This window comes from Lithobates pipiens, unplaced genomic scaffold (assembly GCF_037356315.1).
Source record: "Lithobates pipiens isolate NorthernLeopardFrog02 unplaced genomic scaffold, aLitPip1_a1.2 Scaffold_8, whole genome shotgun sequence".
NCBI lineage: Eukaryota > Metazoa > Chordata > Amphibia > Anura > Ranidae > Lithobates > Lithobates pipiens.
Window position 1 is genome coordinate 225592001 of NW_027507903.1, and position 21641 is coordinate 225613641.

Genomic DNA, 21641 nt, shown 5'->3' on the forward strand with positions numbered 1-21641 from the left:
AGGTGACATTCCAACAATCTGGAGCAATTTTCTCATTTGTTTTGGCTATGGAACAGGAAGTAAAAGGGAAATAATCCCGATGGAGACAGATGGCAAAAACAAAACACACACACACACACACACACACACACACACACACACACACACACACACACACCTCCACCTTACAGTGATTATAAGCCTTTCTTACTCTATCCAAAAAATAAAAAATTAATTTTGCCCTTAGTTCTACTTTAAGTAATTTTCGAGCAAAAAAAAAAAATACAGATTTTAACAAATGTACAAGAAGTAAAAAAATTGCTCTGGACGCAAAGTTGTTCATTGACTGTTTATACATTTACTGTTGGACATACTGCATAAGACGTGATTGTTTTTATCCAATATTTTCAGAAAGAAAAATTGCATTGCACAAGGAAAGGACAAAGCAGAAAAGCAGCATGATATTTATTTGGTGTTGCCATAGTTGGTGTCCATCTTAAAAAAATATATATTTGTTGGACACAAATGTTGCAGTAGTAGCGTACGGGTATTCTAAACAGACTCTCTACCGAGGTACATACAGCTTTATGGCTACACTGAAAGACCAGTGTGTCCAGTTAGACTAGAAACAGGCCAAGAAAAACATCTCACTATGATTAGAAGAAAAACACAATCAAAGATTCTCATAAGAATTTTTAACTAACAGATTCCATATACTGTACACACAGCACCCAGCTGGTAGCCAAGTATTGAGAATTACATCTCTAATATTACACACATAAGTAATTCAAAATGCTGTACATCATTATTAACCATGTTTGTCCTAGTAAAAACAAAAAATTCATTAAGTATGCTTTAGGGGGGAAAACATCATAAGAAGGGGAGCTCTAAATGTAATCAATCATACATTGAAATTATAATTGTATCAAAACCCGATTTCAATCACAGTTGTGTACAATTCTGTCAAGACACTGAAATTGCACTTTGACAATTACTGTCAGTCCTTTGTATGACCCCAGTGATGATGATCTGTAGCTCAAAATGAGTCGTCTGGCCCCTTTTTGCGAGAGTGTTTGTACTTGTCCACATACGCCTTAACAAGATTTGCCACTTTAGCTGAATCAACTTCTCCACTTTTACTGTGACACACCTTAAAAAAAAAACACAAGAGCAATAAGTATTAATTCTATAGAATATATCGTTTATAGATTACAGAATGAGAAAATATACTACCATACCTAACTCCTTAAAATAATGTACCTTTGCCTTCTCTATTCGGTATCATTGTACTGTATATAGTTTGACAATAAAGCACTCCTGATTGTAAAAAAAAAAAACAAAAAAAATAAAATAAAAAAAAATAAAAAAAACATTCTAACCCCTTAACGTGGAAGTCGACCCCGACACTTAAATTCTTCCCTGCAATCATTAACGTGAGCTGAGTTCAGCCCTATGTCTCAAAATGAAAAAGCTCCCAGTTTTTCTACCTTTATTTTGCAGTATCCAGTGCTGTCACATGACTTCACTTCTACATCCATATGAGATCAGTAGGAGTGGTTATTGAAAGCTAGTGACATCACCTTCCTGAGAGGGACACTGTTCCTGTGCAGCCAGTGGGCATATACAGGATGGAGGCAGGAGCTGATAATAGGTTCCTGCCCAGTGTTCTCTCATTGTACATACTAATTCATGAGAAAATAAAAACCCCTATCCACACAGGCCAGGGGGGGTGGGTTGGTGTTTAGGGGATCAGTGCAGCTGGAGTCTGGGGTCTCATCTCAAAGTCTATAAATGATCATAGTACGGGCAACCACACTAGGGCTCTGTTTCCACTAGTGCAATCAATGGGCTGTGACTTGTCATGCGACTGTCAAAAGTCGCATGACAAGTCACAGCCCATTGATTTCAATGGCACACATTCTATGCAACTGAAAATCAGCGACTTTGAAAAGGTACCTACAATGCTTTGATGCGACTGAGCCAGAGAGTGTAAAGTTGCATCAAAGTCGCACTCTAGCCTTAGGCTATGCTTCCACTAGTGCGACTCCAAAGCTGTGCAATTTAGAGTGTGACTGAGTGCAGTTTTGATCCAACTTTACACTCTGGATCAAAGCCACATCAAAAGTTGCATCAAAGTAGTGCAGGCACCATTTTCAAAGTCGTTGATTTTCAAATGCGCATAGATGGGAAGGTTTGCCTTTGAAATCAATGGGCTGTGATTTGTCATGTGACTGTGTCCAAAGTTGCATGACAAGTTACACTAGTAGAAACTGAGCCTTAAAGTCATTACTCAAATGTAGCTCCCTCAGCTGGGCGTGTGCCACACAATGCACACCATGGCATCACAGTGCCATGCAGAAACAACCACGTGGTTGTACACTGTAGAAATCTGTTAAAAACTAATATTACAATGCAACATGCTGCAAACATAACATACTTCCAAAGCCTGCCCTTTCACCTGCTCTCATGAGAAACTGCCATCTAAAACAAGGCTTTGAAGACAGGAGATCCGTGAAGGAGATTAGGGATGGGGTGGGGTGGGGCTGGGCAGGTCTAGGCTTGTCTGTCTAAAAAGGATAGGACCGATGTGGGTAGGGCTGGGCAAGACAGGGCCGGTTAGAACAGTAGGCATGCCTGTGTAGAAAATGACAACATTTTCAGGAAGCAAGAGGCCCCCCCCCCCCCCCCCCCCCCCCATGCAGAATTCAGAAATAAGGTTGTCCCTGAAGAACAAGAAGCTGATTGTCTACCTTTGATTAGGCTTTCCAAACTTGACAATTAGCGATACAAAAAAATAAAAAATTAATAAACGTGACAAGATATTTTACATATAATAATAAAAAAAAAATTTTTTGACTGGACTTCCACTTTAAAAAAAAAATATCACAGCAAAGCTAATGCATGTCTGTAAATTTCCATACGTCAAAAAACAAAACAAAACAAAAAAACGTTCTAATGCATGCCAATAGTCTGCTAGCCTTGTCTGCTGCAGCTTGGCACTGCATACTATTGCAAAGTCCGATTTATGCTTTTTCATTCACTATTCCTCCAGAGGTTCCCCCACTAGTGTAGCTTGGAGAGGAGCACACTGGCCCTTCCCTGTCTCCAACTTTTTTTCGGTCTACCTCAGCCCTTACTTTGTAGTTGTGTGTTTTGTTCCTTAACAGACTTGTGTCCCCCTCTAAGGAGCAGGCTGTTCATGCCTTGATCCCTCAGCTTTCCATCCCGACAGCTAAGGACTGCTTGATTCAAGGGAACCTCTGGGGAGTTGTCTCCTAGGACCTATCCGTGTCTGTTACAGCCTTCACCACTAAAGAGTAACATTGATTCTTACTTCATCAGGAGAGGTTGTTTTAATCCACATTGTGGACTATGGCTCTTTGCCTTATCTGCACGGATACCTTGAAGTTTTTTTCAAATTTGCAGTAAGAAAAAAAAAAAAAAAATCGGAGAAAACCTATGAATGTTGCGTGTTCCAATTCAAACAGCAAACCTAAAACGTTTTAAAAAGTATCTTACCTTTTGTGTGTATATTTGCACTCTAGGCTGCCCAGAGTCCAGCTCCAAACTACTCTGAACAATTTTAGGGGGTTTAGAGTAGTTTGTGGTCAGTGATTCTGTCCCCACAGACTAGGGACACACCAAACTTTCCTTCATTAACATACGCAAATTCCATATCTTTAATTCTTTGTTGGTGCAGACAGTGGTCAAAGCTAATTTACAACTGATAATGAGATCTGCTAGCATGGTACAGACAGGGTTGTGATGGTAAACAAATTGTCATGCACTCAAACATTAAAGAGAAAGAAAAGCTAAGCGAAATTTCCATTCTGGAGTTTTAAGAAAATGGAATTTAAAAATGTAAGCAGCAAATTGTATTTTTTTTTTACACTTATGCCATGTAAATGGGAACATTTAACAAATATAAAAACATGCTATCCCAACTTGGCTGCAAAAGTGGAAATACACTTTTTAAAGCAGAGTTCCACCCAAAAATTGTACTTTTACTTATCCGGTTCCTCCCCCCCTCCGGTGTCATATTTGGTACCTTTCAGGGGGGAGGGAGGAGCAAATACCTGTTTAATACAGGAATGTGTTCCCACTTCTGGCTATCCACACCATGTCCGGCCCCTCCGCTGTCTTCTGGGAGACGCAAAGTTCCCAGAAGACGGCGGGGACCAGTCAGGACGCGAAGCACGACTCGTGCATGCGCAGTAGGAAAGCCGCAAGGCTTCTCTGCCTGAACATGGTGATGCCTCCACCTGGGAGCTGAGGGAGGGGTCGGCTTCGGGTGAGGGCATTGCGGTGAACCCTGGACAGGAAAGTGTTCTTATTTTAAAAGTCAGCAGTTGCAGTATTGGTACCTGCTGACTACATTTTTTTTTTGGCGGAACTCCGCTTTAAATGTTTTCATTTTGAAGCCAGCTCTTTAATATCTTCTGGACAGGGAGGAGAGTTTCATGTAGTTTCAAGATCAACTTGGTGCATTCAGCCTGCCCAGTAACGGTTTGAAGCTTGGCCAGTTCAGCAGATTCCAACAGTGTATGACCGGCCTTAGTCTCCTGCTTCAGGCATCTGCTGATAGGAACAGGAACACCTTAATGACACTGTGGGATATGTTTACATGGGGTTAGGTCTACGTTTCTTGGCAGATTCCTTTAGAAGGCCTTTCTGGGCAGTCTTGTATTCACTCAGGTGAATAATCTTTGCTATTCAGATAGGATGCCTGTCCCTTGTCACATGGACGCTGCTGCTTGATTGAAATACATTTTTTACACAAATGGAACTTTCCTTTGGTGGCATTTAATACCGCTGTTTTTTTCTTTGCTAAATAATCGCAAGGAAGATTGAAAAATTAGAGAAAAAAAGTGTTGGTTTTCGGTTATAAAATTTTGCAAATAAGCACTCCTAACCTAGGCCAAATTGTAGTCTGCTACATTTCTTTAGTAAAAAATAACGGCTTACCTGTAAAATCCTTTTCTTGGAGTACATCATAGGACACAGAGTCAATTACTTGGTGGGTTATAGGCCTACCTTCAGGTGTTGACACTGGTATAACCAATACAGGAAGTTGACTCCCCTATATAACCCCTCCTCCCAGGAGTACCTCAGTTTTTGTAGCAAAGCAATATACTCTCACCCCAAAAAACAGAGGGGCGGGAGCTCTGTGTCCTATGATGTACTCCAAGAAAAGGATTTTACAGGTAAGCCGTTTTAAAAATCCTATTTTCTTTATCGTACATCATAGGACACAGTCTCAAGTTATTACTTGGTGGGATGTCCCATAGCAATGCTACTTGAGGGGAGGGAGACAACCCGTAGAGTAACCCCCAGACCTGAGGACTTATACTGCTGCCTGCAGCACACTGCGCCCAAAGGCGATATCCTCATTCCATCTTGCATCCACTTGATAACATTTTTCAAATGTATGTACTGAAGACATACATTTGTATGTACTGGGAACGCACTGCCCAAGAAGCACCAACAGCTCTGGTAGAGTGCTCCTTAACTTGAAAAGGGGGAATCTTTCCCTTTAAATCATAAAAGTTTGAATTATAACTTGTCGAATCCACTTGGAGACAGTGGATTTCGACGCTGCCTGTCCTTTCTTAGGACCCTCTGGCAGAATAAAGAAGACGCCAGTCTTACGAATCTGAGCAGTTTTCTTCAAATAGATCTTCACTGCTCTCACTACATCAAGACAATGTAGAGACTTTTCTTCCCTGGAACCTGGTCTTCGGAAAAACGAAGGCAGGACAATATATTCAGATGAAAGCCTGAAACTACCTTTGGCAAAAAGCCTGGACGAGGGGGAAACGCCACTCTGTCCTCATAAATAACCAAATATGGCTCTTTACAAGAAAGAGCAGCCAATTCTGACACCCTCCTTGCTGACGATATAGCAACTAAAAATACCAGCTTCCTTGTCAAGAGGACTAAAGGAATATGCTGTAATGGTTTCGAATGGCTGTTTTTGCAACACCGACAAAACTAGATTTAATTCCCAAGGGCTTAAGGGAGATCTAACTGGCGGATTTATCCGCAGCACTCCTTGCATGAAACCCCGGACTAAAGAATGCATAGCAAGCGGTCTTTGAAACAAAATTGATAAGGCTGAGACTTGGCCCTTAATAGTACTCAGGGCCAGCTTCATCTCTACGCCTAACTGTAGAAAGGCAAGAATTCTGCCAATGATATATCTCCGAGGGTGCCAACCCTTAGATTCACACCAGGAAACATAAGCTTTCCAGGCTCTATAATATATAGCTCTAGAAGATGGCTTCCTAGCATTAATCAAAGTAGAGATAACTGACCTGGAAAGCCCACGTTTCTTCAGAATGTGGGTCTCAATAGCCAAGCCGTTAAATTTAGCGTTTGTAAAGTAGGATGGAATATAGGCCCCTGCGATAGCAGGTCTGGCCTTAGTGGGAGGGGCCAAGGACCCTCCACTGTCATCTTTACGATCTCCGCGTACCATGACCTTCTGGGCCATGCTGGTGCCATCAGTATTAGCGACTTTCTTTCCAGCTCGATCCTGGAAAGAAGCCGAGGCGGCAACCGGATCGGGGGAAAAGCATAGATCAGTGAGAACTGATCCCACGGGGTCACCAACGCATCTGTTCTGTACGCAAGTGGGTCCCCCTTGTCCTGGACACAAAGTTGACTAGTTTTGTGTTGAATCTGGATGCTAGAAGGTCTACGTCCGGAGTCCCCCATTTTTAGCAAACAGGTCTAAACACTTCGGGATGAAGAGACCATTCCCCCGGGAATAGCTGCTGGTGACTTAGATAGTCCGCCTGCCAATTCTCTACTCCCAGAATGAAAACTGCAGATAGGCAGGGGACAATCTCTTCCGCCCATGTTAGAATCTGGTTCACCTCTCTCTGAGCTGACTGACTTCAGGTGCCCCCTTGGTGATTGATATATGCCACAGCCGTAGCATTGTCGGATTGAATCCTGACAGGAATTTTTTTTTAACCTGGAGGTCCAGGTCTTTAGAGCCAGATATACTGCCCGAATCTCTAGGATGTTGATGGGTAAGGTACCTTCGGTTCCTGACCATCGTCTCTGGACAGTCTTCTCTAGTACTGCTCCCCAGCCTGAAAGGCCGGCATCCATCGTTACTACCTTCCAGATAATTGGTCTGAAGGTTTTTCCCTTCAGCGAGTTCCAGGATAGTAACCACCAACTGAGGCTCTGGGACACTCTTGGAGACAGCCGCATTGGCAAATCCAAAGTTGGATTCGTTTTGTTCCAAGCAGACAGGATACTGCTTTTAAACAGTCTCAAATGGAATTGGGCATAGGGAACTGCTTCGAATGAAGCTACCATCTTCCCTAACAATCTCATGCAAAGGCGAATTGAAGGATTTTTTTCTTTACCTAAACATCCTCACTAGCTCCTGTATGGAGCTGATCTTTGCCAGAGGCAAGAACACCCTCTTCTGGGCTGTATCTATGATCATGCCTAGAAACGCCAGCCTCTTTAGTGGCTTCAAGGAGGACTTCTTTAGGTTGAGAATCCAACCCAAACTTTTCAGGTAACTGCTTGACACGGCTACGCCCCGTCTTAAGTGAGCCACTGACCGGTCTATTAACAATAGATTGTCTAAGTAAGCCAAGACAGTTATGCCCTGTGCTCTTAACCTGGCTAGAGGTGGAGCAAGTACTTTTGTGAATACCCGAGGTGCTGTAGCAAGGCCGAAGGGCAAGGCTACAAACTGAAAATGCTTCTTTTCTACCTTGAAACGCAGAAACCTCTGGTGAGGAGGGAATATAGGGACATGCAGATATGCATCTCTGATGTCGATGGATGCCAGAAGTTCCCCTCCTTGTAGGATAGATACGACTGACTTGATTGACTCCATGCGAAAGGAGCGGATCCTCAGGAACTGATTTAGATTCCGTAGATCTAGAATTGGTCGGATATTTCCATTCGGCTTTGGCACCGTAAATAGGTTTGAGTAAAACCCCAAACCCTGCTCTTCTTTGGGAATCAGCATGATAACCCCTTGAGCCAATAATCGGTCCAACGCTTGCAACAGGGATCGCTTTTTGGCTGGATCCCTGGGAACATTTGATCTGGGCCGGTGGAAACTCTCAGAGATACAGTGGAGAGAGTCCATCTGTCCTGAATTTCCCTTTGCCAGACTTCTGAGAACCTCAGAAGTCTTCCCCCCACCTTGGCGAGGGGAGATGCCTCTTCATGACGAGGCCTTGGTATTCTGCTTTGCAGACTTGCTGCACCAGGTCCTCCTCTGTGCCTGGGTCTGACCCTGAGATCTCTCCGTGGGGTCCGACGGCAAAGGCCGCCACCCCTGCCTAGAGGAGGATGCCCTTGGCGCTGGGGAAAAAGTCTGTTTAAATGAAGGACGTTTATAATTTTCTTTTGACTGGTAAAAGAGTACTGTTTCCGCTGGAAATAGTCTGAATGTATTTATCCAAGCTATCTCCAAAAAGGTGTTCTCCCTTAAAGGGGAAACCAGTTAGAAGATTTTTACAAGGCGTTTCAGCTGACCAACCCTTTAACCAAAGGGCCCTTCGCATAAGTACAAGCGCCAGACGTGATGCCTGGTGAATAGAGTCCTTTATAGCATCTATGGCAAAGCATAATGCTTTAGGTAGCTCGGCCAACTCCTGAGCTTGTTGTGCAGGGATCTCTTTGAGGGCATCTGTAAACTGGTCCTTTAAGGACTGACAGATGCCCATGGCTGCCATTGCAGGCTGAGTTACGGTCCCTGCTACGGAAAAAGAGGATTTTAACAGATCTTCCAACTTTTTATCTGTTGGATTCTTAAGCATATGTGCATTGTCCACTGGACAAGTTAAACTTTTCACATTGGAAATCACAGTGTCTACTGCTGGAATCTTCCACCTTTTAGTGAATTTTTCCTCCATAGGATAGAGATTAGAGAATCTCTTAGGAGGGGAGAAATGCTTATCCGGATGATCCCATTCGGAATAAATAAGATTTTCAAGTAATGCATGTACTGGAAACGCATGTACAGGCTGAAAAGGTTTTAAGGATCCCAAAGAGGATACCGGACCTTCAGCTAACGCCGTTAGGGGCAACATGAAAGAGCGAACCATCTCATCTTCAGTTTGTGAAGGTGAAATTTTAAGTACCGTTTCCTCTGCAGAGGAATAACCGGCTTGTTTTTCTTCCCGATCAGCTGCAGGAAAAACCTCGTCATGTCCTCATAGTTCTTTAGGACCCTCCACTGACTGTAAACAGTCTAAGGTGGGGGAGGGGGATCTAGGACGTTTCCCATCCACCTGGATGGATGATGCGATTAAAGTCGCTAATCTTCCTTCTAAGCCCTGCAGGGAAGAGGAAAGTGCTTCTTCAGTCACATATACAGGGGCTGAAGTGTGTGAAGTAGTTGCACCACTGCTAGCTTCCAATCACTCACCCTGGCTTGCCATGTCTGATCTCTCTGAAGAGGAAGACAGTATGGGAGGCATGACTGGGGTTCCCAGCGCCTGAGGGTGACATCTTAAGTAGCTTTATGGTAGGTCTGGAAAACATAATGCCAAGTACAAAAGCAGAGGTACACACAATATTATCTGCTAAATAGTTCTAGCCAAACAATGCATGCTAACAGTTATTTTCCTGTACTGGAAATGCCTGTTTTACACCCTTACGTGCCCCGCACTAGATGTCTCTTAGTATAACAGACTCCTCTCCTCAGTGGACTGGCTGCGATTCCAGGCTGAGTTTACGTGTAGCAGAGTGCTTTAATGTGTGAGCCTCAGGTGGACCTGATTGGCATCCACAGCGCTTCCCCCTCAGTAATCCAACGCTGTGTGGATAGACACTGTCTCATACATGTGACCTACGGCCACGCCCCTCTGTGTCCCCCGGCAACCCCCCATTCAGCTTCAATATGCTTAGCTCGTGCACGCGCAGCATATGGGTCTGCATTATGCAGACCTGAGGGGAGAGGGAACCCATACTGCTTTAGAAACAACTGCCGGTATGCCGCTCCACAGAAGGCTAGGATACCTACCATTAACTGAGTAAAAAATACGCCAAACAACTCCAAAGGAGGGGGGGGTTCTGTCAGCATGCTGCTAAACTCTGCAGAGTTTTTATGATATGGGATACATTTTCCCCTTAGCTGCTAAGCAGCTGATAACAATCCAGCCTGCTAATTCCCTACACATATACTGAGACAGCGCTGTTCTATGGTATTAAGGCATATAAAAGGTTATTTTCTTTTTTTTTTTTTAGAAAATCTTTTTTTAGCATAATTTTTTTTTTTTTTTTTTACCTTATCCTTGATGCAGGATACTGCTGAAACAGCAGATCCAAACTTCACCCATCATGGCGGGCTGCGTTATCACACGCTCAAAGACTGGGGTCCTTTTAAAAAAAAGGGGTTCCGCTCCTTTGGGCCTTGTATAGCACCCCTCAGGACAGCTTTAGGTAATGTAGCAAGACCAAAAAGCGTCCTTGTTCCTAGGGTCCAGCTCTCAAAGAAGCATTACAGGCAAAACCTTGTTCTTGCATCAAGGTCCAGGTACCATCCTATGGCCTCAGTCGCGAGGATGGATCTGATTGTGGAGGTTTCTTTAAATCCAGCATGGATCCCTCCTGGAGCTCCTTAGAGCACACCTTCACTCGTGACCAACACCTTTAGACACTGGTGAAAAAACTGAGGTACTCCTGGAAGGAGGGGTTATATAGGGGAGTCAACTTCCTGTATTAGTTATACCAGTGTCAACACCTGAAGGTAGGCCTATAACCCACCAAGTAATTACTATGATGTACGATAAAGAAATAACTCAAGTCAGTGCATATTTAGACTGCAGGAAAGTTAGAGCCCACAAGTGATGGTATATATTTGAAAATCTATCTGTCCTGATGTACTCAGGGCCTAACCTTTATTATAATTGTTTTTTTTTGGAGGCTCGAAAATGCCAGGATAGTACAGACACCAGCAAAATTGGAAAGTAGACAGTCCAAAAAAGGTATTTAGTTGGTTAAAGTTGTAATTTGACAAAAAAAAATTTGAAAAAAAAAAAAAAAAAAAAAAAATTATATATATATATATATATATATATATATATATATATATATATATATATATATATATATATATATATATATATATATATATATATATATATATATAATGTGGCGGGTATCAGAGGACACCTCTGAATATGCAGCCATCATTCGGCCTATATATTTACATGTACGATTCAACCGCATTGATATATGTATGAATTTTTATACTGTCCTGTAAAACTATGTGTATTATTTTTGTGAATACGTTTGTAATATATTTTTTACTCATATTTTGGTCTGCCTTAACCACTTAACAACCGGCCCACACCCAAATGACAGCTACAGGGCGGTTGTTTAACTCTGAGAGGCAGTCATATGACGTACTCCCAGAAATCCGCTCTTGCGCGCACTCGAGAGCATCCGTGACCGCCGGGTCCACAGGACTTGCTCATCGCGGCCGTTTACCACACGATCGCTCCGTCAAATGATGGAGCGATCACTTGTAAACAAAGCGCTGTCATGTTATGATGCCGGTTCCTCCCTCCCCTCTCCGTACCGATCGGTACAGCGGAGGGGGAAGAGATCGGTGTTAGCAGCGCTGTGGGCTGGATCTGCAGTGCCCACATCGCTGCTCACTGAAAATTAACTCCGCAATATTCCGCTTTTTTTTCAGGCTTCCCAGTCCAGAGGTGATGCCATATTCCTGTTTACATTCCTTGTAATAGGAATAAAAGTGATCAAAAAATGTTTTTTTTTTTTTGAGAAAAAAAAAAAGTGTCAATCTAAAATAAAGTAAAATGAATAAAAAAAATATTTTTTTTTTAAAGCGCCCCTGTCCCCATGTGCTCACATGCAGAAGTGAACATACACGCAAGTCCTGCCCACATATGAAAACGGTATTCAAACCACACGTGTGAGGTATCGCTGTGAACGTTAGAGCGAGAGAAATAATTTTGGCCCTAGACCTCCTCTCCAACTCAAAACATGTAACCGGTAAAAAAGTTTAAAGCGTCGCCTATGGGGATTTTTAAGTAACAACGTTTGGCGCCATGCCACGAGCGTGTGCAATTTTGAAGAGTGACATGTTGGGTATCTATTCTATTTACTTGGCATAACTTCATCTTTCACATTATGCAAAAACATTGGGCTAACTTTACTATTTTCTTTTGTTTTTTGTTTAAGCACAAAACTGTTTTTGTTCCAAAAAAAGAAAAAACACGTTCGAAAAATTGCTGCGACCACCATTGTATTCTCTAGGGTCTTTGGTAAAAAAAAAAAAAATATATAATGTTTTGGGGTTCTATGTAATTTTCTAGCAAATTATAATTTTTACATGTAGGAAAGAAATGTCAGAATTGGCCTGGGTGCTCCAGAATGCCTGATAGTGCTCCCTGCATGTTGGGCCTCTGTATGTGGCCACACTGTGTAAAAGTCTCACACATGTGGTATCGCCATACTCGGGAGTAATAGCAGAATGTGTTTTGGGGTGTAATTTGTGGTATGCATATGCTGTGTGTGAGAAATAAGCTGATATGACAATTTTGTGAAGGAAAAAAAAAAAATCTTGATTTTGCATAGAATTGTAGGAAAAAATTACAACTTCAAAAAACTCATCATGCCTCTTACTAAATACCTTGGATTGTCTTCTTTCTAAAAAGGGGACATTTGGGGGGTAATTGTACTTTTATGGGATGTTAGGGTCTCAAGAAATGATATAGGCCGTCAGTCCTTCAGGTGTGATCAATTTTCGGATATTGGCACCACAACTTTCACAAAGGCCAAATAATATCCACCAATTTGTACTTATTTTTACCAAAGATATGTAGTAGTATAAATTTTGGCCAAAATTTAAGAAAAACTACTAATCTGCTAAGTTTTATAACAGAAACGAAGAAAAATATTTTTTTTTTTACAGAATTTTTGGCCTTTTTTTTATAGCACAAAAAATAACAAACCCAGCGGTGATTAAATACCACCAAAAGAAAGCTCTATTTGTGTGAAAAAAGGACAAAAAATTTCATATGGGTACAGTGTTGCATGACTGAGTAATTGTCATTCAAAATGTGAGCACCGAAAGCTGAAAATTGGTCTGGTTATTAAGTGCCCAGTGGTCAAGTGGTTAAAAGTCCCACTGTACTGGGGGGTACTGTGATCTCCTTGTTAGAGGATCTTTCTATTTACATCCTTTATCACTAAGGATGAACTGTCCTCAGCCCTTGCTGGGTTAGAGCACAGGATTGCTGGCATGATTGCCTCCATCACACAGGGTGGCAAGAAGCGTGACATATCCCCCTCCATGGAGCCTCTTAGTTTGGAATGGGTTGAGGATGGGGAAGAGCTAAAAGTTCAGGATTCTGTGGAGGGCCTGGCGGAGGAGGAGTCTGCTTCCGAGCAATCTGGACAAAATTATATCCTGTTGAGGTCTGCCTCTCAGTCGGAGAGGCTTTCATCCCTTCACGTTGCCTCTTAAAAAAAGCCAGAGGTGACTGAGCACCCCCCCCCCCCCCCCCCCCGGGTCATCTTGGAATCCCTGAGGCCTTTTTAGGCCACACAAGCTTTCCTCCTACACCCCCTGCTGGAACAGGCGATGTATGCCGATTGGGAACATCCCAACAGAATTGTGTTCCCCATATGAGGTTTTCTTTTTGCTATCCCATGGATGAGAAGTTTGTTAAAGGGAGCATGCCAGCCGTAGATGCAGCAGTCTCTTCCTTAAAGACCTTAACTTGTCCAGGTAGATAATGCTTGAAAGACCCTCTTGACAAGAAATCGGCGTCATTAAAGGCTTCCTTTTCTTTGGCCAGTTCAGGCATTAAGCCAGCTGTTGCAGCAATTGGTATCTACCAGTCCGTAAAGGATCGGGTCAAAATGGCCTGGTAGGCCCAACCAGGAGGATGATCTTCCTGAAAAAAAAACATATTCCTTTAGAGCTGGGTTTTGCTGTTGACACCTTAAAAAGGCTTCAATACAGCAGGTTTGTCATTTGACTCTCTTGTCTGTACATATGCACAGACTTTTGTGGCTTAACTGGTCAGCCGAGCGTCCTTGTGAAAAGTTATTGGCAGGTTTCCTCTTTTAATGGGGAAAGTTTATTGGTGATCATTTGGACGAATATATTCAAAAGATTCCCAGAGGGAAGCGTTATCTACTTCCTGTGAAGAAAAGCACCCTAGTTTAAAACTTCAGGGACTGCTTCCTCAAATGTCTCAGCGCCAAGTTCAGCTGCCAACAGAGAGCTAGGGCCATGGGCAAGCCGCAAGGCCAGAAAAAGCCCTGGGTCTAAGATTCTTCTAAACCCAGCACCAAGCCCTCCTTTTGAGGAGACCATCCAGTGGGGGGGAAGGCTGCTGCACTTTGCGGACATTTGGAGAACAATAATTCAAGACGAGTGGGTCACCTTAATTATATCCCAGTTACAAGCTGGAGTTGCGGGAGTTCCCCCTCAGAGGTTTTTAAGATCCAGCATTCCCTTGGATCCTCCAAAAAGACTTACTGCTTCAGGCACTACATCATTTAGTGCATTAAGGAGTGATTGTACAGGTTCCTGTATCCGAAGGAGCAAAGCGGTTTATGGTTTAAAAACCAAACAATGTCACAGGGCCCAGTTTTGGACCCAAGATCCCTGAACCAGTATCTACTAATCCAGTCCTTTAGGATGGAGTCTGCCCTCTCACTTGTAGCCTCTCTCCAGATGGAAGACTTTTTAGCCTCCATCGATATAAAGGATGTGCTCAAGGTCTAAATTATTTAGGTCTGATCCTAGATACAGTCCAAGCAAGAGTATTCTTGCCATCCGCAAGGATATGTGCCCTGAAGAATCAGGTGCATCAGATAAGGGGCACGAGACAACCCTCCATTCGGGTCTGTACGAGTCTTTTAGGGAGGATGGTATCCTCTGAGGCGGTGCCCTACGTCCAGTTCCATTCCAGGCCTCTACAACAAGACATTGTTTGGAACAGGAGAGGACAAGCCCTGGATTATCCAATGTTCTTCTCTCCTTGGGCACGCTTAAGTCTAAACGGGTGGTTCCAGGATCAGAACCTGCGTAAGTGAAGATCCTTCCTCCCGTTAATAACTTAAAGAGTACTGACTACAGAGGCCAGTCTCTCAGGCTGGGGAGCGACCCTAGAGGGGCTCACAGCTCAAGGGAAATTGTCAAGGACAGAACAGATCCTGCCCATCAACATCCTGGAATTCTGGGCAGTACAACTGGCCTTACGGTCCTGGATGGTGGAGCGTCAGGACTACCCTATCAGGGTTCAGTCCAACAATGCCACTGCAGTGGCCTATATAAACCAAGGCAGTACCAGGAGTCGTTCCACTCTGAAGGAGGTGAACATACTAGCCTGGGCAGAAGGACGTGTGCCGATTCTATCCGCAGTCCATATCCCGGTAGTAGAGAACTGGGAGGCAGATTATCTCAGCTGCCAGCAGATCTGCCGGGGGGGGGGGGGCTTCCAGGAAATTTGCCAACGTTAGGGATGGCCAGAGGTCGACCTACTGGCACATCCAGCTTTAACAAGCTACAACAGTTTGTGCCTTGAACAAGAGATCCTCTGGCAATTGGAGCACATGCTCTGGTAGTTCCCTGGAGCCAGTTCTAACTGGTTTATGCTTTCCCTCCAATCCCTCTCCTTCCACATTTGTTGCTCAGGATTCAGAGGGGTCATTCTGGTGGCACCAGCCTGGCCCAGAAGGCCCTGGTTCACGGAGATTGCGAGTAAGATGGGCAATGGACGCTTCCACTGTGCCCTGATCTACTATCTGAAGGTCCCATATTCCACCTCAATTTACAATCCCTAAATTTGACGCCATGGTGTTAAAAGGACCTTGGAATCTCAGAACCAGTGGTGTCTACCCTAGTGAATTCTAGAAAAGCTGTCACAAGGAAGAGCCATCATAAAGTCTGGAAGACTTATATTGCTTGGTGTGAAGCCAAAAAACGGCATCCTCAGAAATGCGCGATTGGGAGAATTCTCTTTTCTACAGTCAGCTCTAGAAATCAAATTGGCTTTGTGTACAGGGGCCAAGTTTGTCCCCATCAGTATTCTTCCAAAGGCCTTTAGCCTCCCATTCACTGGACCTTTATGCAGGGGGCAACTCGCTTGCTTCCCCCCCCCCCCCCCCATGGGACTTGAACTTGGTGCTGTCTGTTACAGAAACAACCATTGGAGCCCATCAAGGAAATTCCATTAGCCCTTGTACACACGGTCGGAGATTCAGACAACCAAATCCGACGGTTTCTGTCCGACGGATCTTGTCCGAAACTGTTGCATACACACGGTCGGAAGAAGTTGTCGGAAAATCCGATCGTTCAGAACGTGATGACGTTATTTCGTTACGACAGGACTACGTTCAGGCTAGTAGCCAATAGCTTTAGCCTAGGAATTTGATCTGAGCATGCGTGGCACTTTGTCCGATCGGAAATTCTCTACGCATGATCGGAGTATGTCCGATCGGACCAGTTTTTCGGAAAAAATTTCCAGCAAGTTGGAAAATTTGGTCCGACGGATATTCTGACAGAAACAGTCCGATGCATACCACACAGTCGGATTATCCGACAAAACGGTCCGATAGGACACATTCTGACGGATTCTCCGACCGTGTGTACAAGGGCTTAGACTTGCTGTCATGCAAGCTAGCTTTCCGGATGGCAGCTTCCATTTCCAAGTAAACAAAGCTCCTCCCTTTAGGGCGAGAGCTCATTCTACCAGGGGTGGAGGAACCTCCTGGGTTTTTGCCATCGGGCATCTGTGGCTCAGATTTGTAAGGTTGCTACCTGGTCTTCAGCGCATACGTTCACAAAATTGTATCAAGTGGATGTTCGAGCAGCCGAGGATTCACTTTTCGGCTGCAGTGTACTGTGGGCTGCCGTATAAAGTCTGATGGCTATTGTTTGACAGGGTGTCTCCCTCCCCTCAAGGCTATTGCTCTGGAAAGTCCCAGCAGGCTATGACCATTAGCTTAACTCTGTGTCCCATGATGTATGAAAAAGAAAATAGGATTTTTTTTCATCATACTTACCTGTAAAATACTTTTGAGTACATCATGGGACACAGAGGTCCCTCCCCTCTTTTTTGAAGATTCAGTGCTTGCTACAAAAAACTGAAGTACTTCCTGTATTGGAGCAGTTATATAGGAGATCACATCCTGTCTAAAGACCTTTGGTCTACCAGTGTCCATTCACCTGGATATGAAGTATAGCCCAGCAGGTAATGAATATTCGCTTCTGTCCCCATGATGTACTCAAATAAAAGGATTTTAAAATCCTCAAAAGAGTCTACCATCAACCCTAGGACTTTCATGCAGACGTCAGGAGTCAGATCACTTCTGGACTAGAGTATAAGTCTTGAAGTGGTGAGTTTGAAGTCACTCGTGGGAGTTTGTTCGAGTGGCCACGAGTCTTGTTAAACTCTTTTGCAAAAAAGTTTTATCCCTATTGTTCGGTCACCAGTATGGTATTTGTATATTGAAATCCTATCCCCTCTCAAGCGTCTCTTAATTCAGTGCTCGCAACCTTTCCTCATAACCAATATCCTCCAGACCCTTTATTAGCTTTGTTGCCCTTCTTTGTACTCGTTATATTTCCAGTATATCCTTCCTGAGGACTTGTGCCCAGAACTGGACAGCATTACTCTAGGCCGAACCAGTCTTGTAGAGCAGGGGAATTATTGTTTTGTTTCTGGAGTTGATCCCCTTTTTAATGCATGCCAATATTCTATATGCTTTGTTAGCAGCAGCTTGGCATTGCATGCCATTGCTGAACCTATCATCTACTAGGACTCCCAGGTTATTTTCCATCCTCGATTCCCCCAGAGGTTCTCCCCCCGTGTATAGATTGCATTCTTATTTTTGCCACCCAATTGCATTATTTTACATTTTTTTTTCTACATTGCACCTCATTTGCCATGTAGTTGCCATGTAGTTGCCCACCCCATTAATTTGTTCAGATCTTTTTGCAAGGTTTCCACATCCTGCGGAGAAGTTATTGCCCTGCTTAGCTTAATATAATCCGCAAATAGAGATTGAACTGTTTACCCCATCCTACAGGTCGTTTATGAACAATTTAAATAGGATTGGTCCCAGCACAGAACCCTGGGGGACCCCACTACCCACCCCTGACCAGAGTACTCCCCATTACCACCCTCTGAACTCACCCTTGTAGCCAGTTTTCAATCCATGTACCCTATGGTCCATGCCAACTAACCTTATTTTGTACAGTAAACATTTAAGGGGAACTGTGTCAAATGCTTTTGCAAAATCCAGATAAAAATCCAGCTGCAAAATCCACGTCTACAGGCCTTCCTTTAGCTGGCAACTCACCTCCTCATAGAAGGTTAGTAGATTGGTTTGGCAAGAACGATTCTTCATGAATCCATGTCGATTACTGCTAATGATACCGATCTCATTACTAAAAGCTTGTATACAGTCCCTTGTCCCCTCCAGTTTACATACTATTGATGTTAGGCTAACTGGTCTAATTCCCAGAGATGTATTTTGGGCCCTTTTTTAAATATTGGTGCTACCTGTTATATTTACCTGCTCTATGCAGTGGTTTTCCACAGAGCAGCCAAGATCCTCCTCTGGCCCCTCCCTCCTGCCCCCACAGCAAGCAGCTTGCTATGGGGCACCCAAGCCGAGCTGCTGCTCTGTGTCCATTCAGACAGAACCACAACTTGGCCCTGTCCCCCCACCCCCCATTGGCTTACTAACTTTGGTTAACAGCAGCGAGAGTCAATGGTGTCCGCTGTGTGTCTCTGCCAATCAGGAGGGAAGAGTCCCGGCCAACCGAGTCTCTCGTGCAACAACTCTGGATCACGATGGGGCTCAGGTAACCATTAGGGTGGCTGAGGGGGAGCTGCTACACAGGTTTATCTTAATGCACTGAATGTATTAAGATAAACATTCTGCCCTTAGAACTACTTTAACCACTTCAGCCCGGGAAGATTAGGCTGCTCAATGACCAGGCCATTTTTAGCGATACGACACTGCGTCGCTTTAACTGACAATTGCGGTCGTACAACATTGTACCCAAACAAAATTGACGTTCTTTTTCCCCACAAATAGAGCTTTCTTTTGGTGGTATTTGATCATCTCTGTGGTTTTTATTTTTTGCGCTATGAACAAAACCGACAATTTTGAAAAAAATAAATAAAAATGTTGTAATTTTTGCTATAATATCCATTGTTTCCTCAGTTTAGGCCGATATGTATTCTATATATTTTTGGTAATACAAAAAAAAAAATCGCAATAAGCATATATTGATTGGTTCTAGCATCTACAAAATAGGGGAAATATTTATGGCTTTTTTTTTTTTTTTTTTTTTTTTTTTTTTTTTTACTAGTAAAGGCGGTGATGAGCGATTTTTATCAGGACTGCGACGTTATGGCAGACAGATCAGACACATTGAAGCGGGACAGAAGAGATAAAAAAACCTATATTGTACCCCTGGATTCAAAATGTTTTGGATCCGGTTAGTCAAAGGCTAACAGTTGTTCCCCAACTTTGAAAAGTGGGGACATCCCCTCAATGCGTGGAGGGTATGCTTGAAATGTTTGAGTCAAAAGGTCTGATGGAACAGAGCACCTGCCTTGGACTGACTTAAAGAGTTCGAAAGAAATGACTGAAACTCTCTAATCTCATAAGGAAGAGCTCTTCCAGCTGGAGACTTGGCTTTATTTTGCTGGGGAAAAAGGGTACTTTTCCCCCCCACTGAAATCCTTGATAAAGTAGCCCAGGGGAGGTACCAAAGAGGTGTTCTACATCAAAAAAGGCATATGCAGTATGCATTTTTTGCACTTGTTTTGCAGACCAACATTTTAGCAAAAGTCTTGCATTTATGCACAGACCGGAAACTCTTCTGCATGAGAGATACAATATCCACAAGCCCAACACCATAGGAGGAGGGTAACAAGCATGCGTGCCATTTGCTTTACAATGGTCCTTAGTTCTTACTCCCATGGTGGCAAATGGGTAGCGACCGGTTGCAAAGCAGATCAAGTTCTCATTCCCGATAAACTTTACTTTTAAGCATCATAACAAATTCTTGAAAATTCACGGAGTCCAAAAGGAGCCTCCCACCATCAAGAGTTCGCACAGGAAAAGACCAAAAATAGACAGCTAGTGGAATTTAGGACAGTTAAAATGACCAAAGTATGCTCTAAAGCAAAGGCCATATGCTCCCAGGACTAGACCTGTGTAAAGGTTCTGGGTTGGTGTCAGAAACGGCAGCCAGCTCAGAAGAGTAGAAGAGGCTCTGTTCAATGAGAAGGAAAGTCAAGAGCAGCGCCACTCAGTGCAGTATATAGGTGTAAAAGATTTTAATGAGTTCAGATAAAACTCACACTTAAGCGGTAACAGACAAGTGTGTGTAAAGCATCCTTAGTCTCCCTTGGTGTCCAGCGGTGGCAGTCCCTGGCCGCGCTGTGGTTCCCGCAGATCCGAGGCTGGATGATGTCAGCATGACCAGCACGTCAGCAAAAATGGACAAGGGGCGTGGGGTGAGTCGCTCGCATTCAGAGCATGCGTACTCCGTCAGACATACCTGATGAAGGAGCATGCATGCTCCGAATTAGAGCTGCTCATCCATGCCCCCTGTCCATTAGTGTTGACCATGCTAACACCATCCAGCCTTGAAGCTGCAGGAACCACCGGATCGGCTCGGGGACTGCCACACCACCGCTGCCCAGCCAGAAACCAAGGGAGCCTAAGGATTCTTTACACACGTTTGTTACTGCTTAACCCCTACAAGATTTTACCTCCTTCCTCACCAGAGCACTTTTTACACTTTGGCACTGCATTGCTTTAACTGACAATTGCGTGGTCATTAGACGCTGTACTCAAACAAAATTTGCGTCCTTCCCCACAAATAGAGCTTTCTTTTGGTGGTATTTTATCAACTCTGGTTTTTATTTTTGTGCTAAACAAAAACTGTGACAATTTGGGAGGAACGACAAACCACACAATAAGCGTATATCGATTTGTGCAAAAGTTAGAGTCTCCCGACAGCACAGGGATGTGTGTTTTTACACATACCCGTGCATGGCCGGCAATGACTGTGCCCACTGGCCACGCGCATCAGGTTCCCCGCCGCACAGTGGGAGATGCCGGACGTACCGTATGGGATTTCATCCGGGAGAGCCATTGTGCCGCAGTATATCTGTGTGACACCGGTCGGCAAGTGGTTAAATGGTGAGTTTTACTTGAACTCATTAAAATTGTTTATGCCTACATACTGCACTCAGAATGGCACTCCTCTTTCCTTCTCATCAACCAAGAGTGCAGCCAGAAGCAGGAGAACCTCTGTTCTATTCTATCCCCTGTAGCAGGCTGGGCTCTCTCCTCTCTTTACCCCCCCCCCCCGCAAAGTCAGCAGCTAGATTGGAGGGAGAGCGCACAGCTCAGCCTGCTACAGGGGATGGGATAGAACAAAGTCTCTCATTCTTGGTTGTTAGAGGCTCCCTTGGACTCCGTGAAACTTCACAATTCGTTATGATGTCCAAAGGCTTAAATGTAAAGTTTACAGCGGGAATGAGACCTTCATCTGGATTATTCCAGAGTCACCAGTATCCATGTGGATGGGTTTGGGAAGTTTTTCCTGCAAGCTCATTTGGCTTTTCCATTAGTTTGAAGGCCATTACACTCTGGTA

General features: G+C 43.9%; 1 protein-coding gene across 1 annotated transcript in view; it reads right to left on the reverse strand.

Moving 5' to 3' along the window:
- Positions 1 to 314: 314 nt before the first annotated feature.
- The window catches only part of SCAF11 (SR-related CTD associated factor 11), a gene marked incomplete in the record, with an annotated part of 153932 nt that continues 132605 nt past the window's right edge, over positions 315 to 21641 (reverse strand). The window contains 1 exon segment of the mRNA XM_077472975.1: positions 315 to 1129. Within this exon segment, the coding sequence (XP_077329101.1) occupies positions 1016 to 1129 (114 nt within the window).